The sequence below is a fragment of the Tachysurus fulvidraco genome, chromosome 5 (genome assembly GCF_022655615.1).
Source record: "Tachysurus fulvidraco isolate hzauxx_2018 chromosome 5, HZAU_PFXX_2.0, whole genome shotgun sequence".
Taxonomy (NCBI): domain Eukaryota; kingdom Metazoa; phylum Chordata; class Actinopteri; order Siluriformes; family Bagridae; genus Tachysurus; species Tachysurus fulvidraco.
The window spans coordinates 2,039,543-2,046,654 of record NC_062522.1 but is presented as its reverse complement, the minus strand read 5'-3'; the positions used below and the strand labels follow the sequence as shown (position 1 = coordinate 2,046,654).

The window sequence follows — 7,112 nt, the reverse complement described above, 5'->3', positions numbered from 1 at the left end:
AACGTCCTCTGTGGGACGAAGCCTTTGGACGTCCACCGAGCCGAGGCCGACTCTAAGGATCCTGAGACATCTCCAGTTAGACTCTGTGGTACTCAGGAGATCTGAAGTCCATGATCCTTACACCAATACAACATTTATCTGACTGTATATTACAATCACACCCCAGTGTCACCCATATGAGGATGGGTTCCCCCTTGAGTCCGGTTCCTCTCAAGGTTTCTTCCTTTACCAATTTAAGGCAGTTTTTCCTTGCCACTGCTGCCTGAGTCACCTCAGACTTGCTCATTGGGGGATAAATACATACAGATTGTGAACTATTTATATCTAATAATAATCTAGAATTTTATATTCTGTTTTTTATTCTGAATTGAAATTGAAGTTCTGAAGTAAATCAGAAGATCCTGACATGGTGATGAAGCTCCTGAGATGAACATCAGCTAAGTGGCTCAGGGATGAAGTTTAAGATGATCTGAAATCCATGATGAGATCAGAGCAGACCATCTGAGAGAGGAAAGGAGAGGAGAAGGTGGTGGAAAAAAAAAACATCTTTATACCATGTAAAAAATGCCAAAGTACATCTCTAAAGAAAATAAATAAATAATTGGTGCCACCTTGTGTTGGTCATTAACTCTGTGGTTGTGTGTCGACTGTTGTGTACGTCACACTGTTTCCATTCTGTAGAGAGATTCAGATGAACAGTTTTTTTTTCTGTTTATTGTCTAAACTTTGACATTAACTGCACTGTTCTGTTTACTGAATTCTGTTCACTTACTTTTATTAGAATATTTCACACTTTTCTGGTCACATTTCTAATGTAATCCCCTTAAACACTTGGCTTATTATTGTGGCTTCATATTAGATTAATAACTGATAATAAATCCTATAAATAAATAATATTAGTGTAAGAGTCAGAACACTTCAGACTGAGTGTGTGACGGTGACTGAAAAAAAAACAGGACAATGTTTTTACTTTAATGTAAATGTCCAGTTTTTTCTCTTTGTTCCTAACACATAGAACCTGGAAACTAGTGAATAAATAATACTGATGTAAGTCATGACCTCAACACGAGTGTATTATGGGACTGAAACAGGTTTGTTTGTGTTTGAACCTCGTCTCAGTCATTTATAGAAATTCCACGGAGCCCCTTCCCTCCATCTCAGTCTGAACTTTCACCTGCACATCAAGATCATTCTCTGTGCTCAAAAAAACTGCTCCATGAAAAGGAAATAAAAAAAATAACAGAAAATAAAGTACCACAGGAAAAAAAAAAACACTTCTGATCTTGTCTAATGTACCTTTAAAACATTTTATTTATTTATTTTTATTTGAATGTTTTCGTACCTGTTTAGTGGAGTCGGTGGCACGTCTGTGACCTGATGATAGTTGATGATAAATATTTTAAAAAGTATAATTAAACAAATTTACACGTTAAACACAATTACCACAAATATTCTCTCTGATTCTTGCAGACATTAAACCTACAATTTTAACCGGTGTTACCGTTCACACAGCTGTAGTACACAGATACACAGATGATGATGATGATGATGATGACGATGATCCCAACATATAAAATAATCCAGTTGTTCCCTCCAGGCTGTTGTGAGTCTGAATCCTCAGATGAAGAATCTCTCTCATTAACACTGTCCTCTAAAACACACATTAAACCACACAGATTTTCCTCAGCACTGTACTGATATCTCTATCAAACATCAGACTACATTTACTGATATTGTTCAGTGTTTTTCAGCCATACATGCAGATGATGTCATCACTGATCCTTAAATAATCAGTGTTGTGCTGCTATAATAATATGAAGTGTTTTATTAAAGTTTATCCAGGAGCAATAAGAGATGTTTTGAACTGGAGCTCACACCAGATGAAGAAAAGCCCTGTACTTTAGACACCCCCCCCCCCCCCCCATGCCATTAAAATCTAACCAGGTTCCTTTTTCCATCCTAATGTACTGCTTTTTCCATGAAACCCTGTTCAGAGTGAAAGGATCACAAACACTGGGTCACTTTCATTTATTCTACATTTATAATGTTTTAATCAACTGGAAATGCAAAGTGAAGATATTCCATTTCAGTACTTTATCAGATCACAAGGCTCTTAGATGAGGATTGAGTGTTGATTATTGAGAGGAAGTGACTGAGTGTGTGCTGAAACAGTAGTGAGATACAGGACAGGTGTGTGTTCTCCTCACTCAGTCTAACACAGCCATGAAAAGCTTTACAATGATCTGTGGGAACATTAACCTGTGTAGTTCTCTCTCAACCAGGACTGAAACACTGACATCTACAGGAAACATGCTGCTCAAGTCACTCAGTAACTTTCCAGACATTTTAAACTTTGTGTACTGATATGTGTCGTACTCAGTATCGTCTGAGATTAATCCACTTACCAACTGACAGTTTAACCTTCTGGACCAAGACAGATTCCTGTGTGTCTTTAATCATGGAGCTTCTGTAGATTCCTGTATCACTAACACTGATGTTCTTCATCACCAGGGAACAGTTTCCTTTAAGCAGCTCGTTCTCAGGAACATTCACGCGACCCTCATATCCTTCACACTGATATGAATCTTTCCCCTTTCGCTTAAACACAGTCTCAGAATCGATAAACCACTTAACGTAAGGAGTTTTGATGGACAGATGACTCCAATCACACGGCAGGACAACTGTGGAACCCACTGGAGCTGATATCTGAAGAGCTTCAGAGACACAGAAAAACCTTTTAGGAAATGATCTGATGTTAGGAACTTTATATTTGTATTTATTTTATAGAAACTGATTGTTTTTGTTGTCCTGTGAGCTTCATATCTGATCACTTGTTCTTGTCCATATGAAAGTAAAAGTTTTTTTAATTGTTGCTGCAGGATCTCAGTCCTGATGAACATCTCTAATCTCACCCAGATGACCTCTGAACCTTTCTGACAAACTTTCTACAAATAAAATATTGTCTGTGTCTTATTTATGTCTGTATTTGTGTATTTTTCTAACACGTCACCTGTTAACTCTAAATAATGTATTGATTCCTCTCTAATAGATGTTGTAATTGTTCCTTATTTCCAGCTCTGTTATCTGAGACACCGTAACATCTATTATTATTATTACTATTATTGACTTCTATTAGTCAATATGTTACAATGAACACTTTACTCACCATAGACTGAGAGTGTAACACTGTTAATTTGTTTCGCTTCCACATAGTTATTAATGTCCACATGTTCCATTGTAAAGGAATTGTAGGTTTGGTCATCAGTAAATCTGACGTTCCTCAACACCAGGGAACAGTTTCCTTTATGCAGCTCGTCCACAGGAACATCCACACGTCCTTCATATCCTTCACCTGAACTATAATGTTTAATGCTTCTCTCAAACATTAGGTCTATTTTGTTGATTTTCCACTGAATAACTGATGTTGGTTTGAACTCTTCAGTCAGTTTACACGGCAGGATGACTGTGGAACCCACTTCAGCTGATACAGTAACCAGAGATTCTGCACTGTCTGTGGGAGAAACATTACAATCTACAGGATTTGTAACATTTGACAAAACATTGTTGTGATATTTGCTTCAATAGAAGGACACTTCTGTCTTGTTGGTGTTGTAGAACCTGGTCACTCACCCACACAGGCACAGAGCCATAAGATGATGATATAAAGGAGGGACATGATGTCTGGAAGACTCTTGTGTTGGCAGATTTTCTGAAACAAACGAACAGAGACGTTATAAATAAGTGTCAGAACAGCTGACTGATTTCACACACAGCTCTTAATAAAACTGCTGAGGGAGAAAATTAAAGACTCAGATTTACCTCAGAGACAGAAGAACATTTCCTGTGATTCAGTGTGAATTAGATCAAGTTTATGAGCTGCTTTTGTCCCCCGACTTAAACAGTGAATCTTTTACGTTCTCTCTCATTATTTTATTAAAGACTGTTAGTCACAAACTACACAATAAACAGCACAGTATATTTCTCTATCTTTTCTCTCTTTAAAAGTTATAATAGTATAAATCTGTTCTTATATTTTAGAACTGCGGTTAATTCATATGTTCTTTCCGGAAACACTGTCAAAGTATCAGCGCGTTAATTTTAGTGCGCTGCTTTTACAGACTAGACGGTAAAATCTCCAGAAGAGTAGAAGGAGCGAGCGTCATACAAAACAATAGGCAAGTGGGGTTTAAGGCAGTGTGTTGATTTGTCCACAAGATGTCGCCATAACGGTTTGATGTACCGTAGTGTTGAGACTTTTCTTCATGTTAACAGTGCTATAGGTGAACCATGTTAAAATAAAATATTTGTTATCACACTAAAGTTCAGTTTATTGAGATATTTTGTGTTTTAAACTGTTAAATACCTAAATGCAGAGTAATATTGAGAGTTAAAAGAGAGAGAGAGAGAGAGAGAGAGAGAGAGATTATGACTGCTGGTGTTTATTGTAAGTGTTTGTTGCCTTTTTGGACCCCTTTATCATGTGTAATGTTGCTCCCATATAAAACAGTTCAGCACAAGTCCAGACATTTTTAGGGACATGATCGAGGACAATGTCCCGTCCAGAGACAAGCTGTTTTGTGCAAACCGAAAATACCCTCTCTGCATCAGCATTAGAATGTGGAAGCAATAAAACCAGTCATAAAATGTCAGTCATCATGTGATAATTAAAATATGACTAGGCCTCGACCAGTGGTTCTCAAACTTTTTCGATGTGCAGGCCACCCTTGTATACTCCCATAGATCATAATGTCTATCTAGTTAGTGTGATATATATTTAAGTAGCCTAGTAGTTGTATCAACATCTGCAAGCAATCAATACCTGACTGTCAAGTCAAATAAATTCTGTACAATTCAAATACATTTTGACAATATTTATTGTCCCATAACATAGAACTGAACATGTGTATGATTGTAGATATGTATAAAGTTCTCTCATTAAATAAATAAAAGTAGGGCTACATATCAATAGAAGAGAAAATAAATAAAATGTGAAAATTGTGTCTGTTTAAATAAAGTGCTTAACTTTCCCTTGTAAAGAAGTTGTTGTCTGTGAGAGAAGTGAGCTCTAGCTTGGCTTGGCAGGATGTTAAACCTGGGCTTGACTGGAGTCAGGGCCGTTCTCATACACATGTGGAGCTGCTCATTAATGAGTCTGGAACGATATTTAGTTTGGATTATGTTCATTGTAGAGAAAGCTGCCTCACAGTTGTATGTAGAGCCAAACATGGTCAGGATAGGGCTACTGTCCTCAGACCTGGGAAAGCTGTCTCAGGGACGCTGTCTTCAGATTTGAGTGGAAATGTTTGTTCAAAACCTTTATGTTTTGTCTCATAATGGCGTTTCACATTGTCACTTTTAATAAGTGCCACAGTTTCTGTACATATGACACACTGATTTAGTGGGAAGTGTGAACAGAGTTCAGTCTCCGTCTCACTCGTCTGTTTCTCTCCCTTTCTCCATCTCACTCGTCTGTTTCTCTCCCTTTTTTCTACATGTATCGCTATCTTTCTTCCATGTGTAACTTTAATTCTCTCTCATCTGTCTTGCACTGTTGAGACGTAAGGAATGCCCAGACTTGATTGGCTGAGTGGTATCACGTGAGATGGCTTAACTCGCATGCAACTGACCTGTGCGTTTCCACTACCGTAAAGATTGCAAAAACTGCGCCGGGTTATTTCGCCAGGCGTTGGTAAATCTTTCACATTTGTATAGCTTAATTTACTGGACTCTAGTAAATTACTGCTAATTTAATAATTAAACAATCAATATTTAATTATATAGTCAGATCACTTATACACTCATTTATAATCACTTGAATTTTAAGCAGTATTTTTTTTTTACAGTATTTAAGAAGTATTTAAACTATCCAAATTATGAATTACCAAATTAAACCAGGCAAACTTAAATCAAATTCAAATAAATCAAATTTAGGTAAATAATTAACAATCCCTAATTGTTAAACAAAATATAAACATACAAAACACTTGAATGAATTGAAAATACGCTACTCAAACCAAAAGCGCACTCTACATTGCGTCATTTACTACAACATTCATTCACTCTGGTAGCAGTTACTACTACAACTACTACTACTACTACTACAACTACTACAATTACTACTACTACAACTACTACTACAACTACTACTACTACTACAACACAGCGCGCATGAAAATGCACAGCGTTCTTTAGCCAGCAAAACTTCAGCTTACCGGCTGTCACTTCAGAGTTCTTTTTTGAGTCCCTGCTCCCGCACAGTGTTTGATATCAAGCTCTGATCCTCATTTTCCGTTAAGTTAGCGCTGCTCTTTGCCGTGGCGTCAATTCCCAGTGCATAAAAATAAAAGCAAAAAAAAAAACGCGCTTCCTTATCCAGCCGAGGCGCACGCAACAGATTGCGGATTTGTTTCTCCCGGCTCTTATGAGGGAAGGCGGGTGCGGTTTGCCGCATCAGTCATGGCTGCTTTATCCGGACCACAGATATTTACACTAGATGTCGCCTTGGGGTCCTAAAAATGCGTCAAACCCGCCGCCATCTTTGTACGGTGCTCCTTTACCTCAAATGCATGGACGATGCCGGACTTCTGTGCTGCGTTTGGTTGTTAAAACGAAAGAAATCTAAAACCAGACATAAGGGATTACATTACACACGTCAGAATGTGTTTTATGGTATTGAATGTTAGGAAATTATATTTCTTGTTCCTTTGGTTTGTTTCAGTCCTTGGTTACGACCACAGCTAATCCATGTTAGTTACCCATTAGTTTGTGACAGTTAGGGAAACAGACAATGTTTGTAGGTTCTGAAGCTCTTAATAAGGACATTAAAAATTGACCCATGCTTTTTTGCTTAAAGGTGAAGTGACTTTATGTATGTTCTGTAAGATTTCCTTATCTGTCTAACATATTATTAGATTGTCCTGGACTTACTTCACTTAAGGACAGATTTAATGATATTATGCCTGAAAAGGTTTTGGATTTTTTTTGTATGTTAATTAAAATAAAAAAAATGTATAATATCACTTGCTGTTTATATTTGTTTTGTTTTTAATGCATTTATATGATATTTGTATTTTGTAATTGGATTTTGCCATGAAAATAGCTTTTGATTGCTG

General features: G+C 37.1%; 1 protein-coding gene across 3 annotated transcripts; it reads right to left on the bottom strand.

The window, feature by feature from the left end:
* Window positions 1-252: 252 nt before the first annotated feature.
* On the bottom strand, window positions 253-6,463 carry LOC125141234. 3 transcript variants are annotated; one of them, XR_007140614.1, is made up of 8 exons: window positions 6,213-6,463; window positions 3,631-3,709; window positions 3,167-3,511; window positions 2,406-2,714; window positions 1,484-1,651; window positions 1,343-1,374; window positions 612-675; window positions 253-501 (listed from the first exon to the last, which is right to left on the bottom strand). XR_007140614.1 is itself a non-coding variant. In XM_047814051.1 (8 exons), exons 2-7 carry the CDS (start codon window positions 3,674-3,676, stop codon window positions 625-627), a joined length of 933 nt encoding a protein of 310 aa, XP_047670007.1. In that variant the 5' UTR covers window positions 3,677-3,709; window positions 6,213-6,463; the 3' UTR covers window positions 253-501; window positions 612-624. The 3 variants fall into 3 exon arrangements, 2 of the variants coding, with proteins under 2 accessions (XP_047670007.1, XP_047670008.1); XM_047814051.1 differs by having other exon boundaries at window positions 1,502-1,651; XM_047814052.1 differs by lacking the exons at window positions 253-501; window positions 612-675; window positions 1,343-1,374; window positions 1,484-1,651 and adding an exon at window positions 1,925-1,986.
* Window positions 6,464-7,112: the final 649 nt, after the last annotated feature.

Coding starts and splice junctions, on each gene's coding strand:
- LOC125141234 (XM_047814051.1), bottom strand. CDS start 3,676: ATGTCCCTCCTTTATATCATCATCTTATGGCTCTGTGCCTGTGTGG. Junction 3,512..3,630: donor ATGGCTCTGTGCCTGTGTGG/GTGAGTGACCAG, acceptor TTTCTCCCACAG/ACAGTGCAGAATCTCTGGTT. Junction 676..1,342: donor CCACCGACTCCACTAAACAG/GTACGAAAACAT, acceptor ATCTCTCTACAG/AATGGAAACAGTGTGACGTA.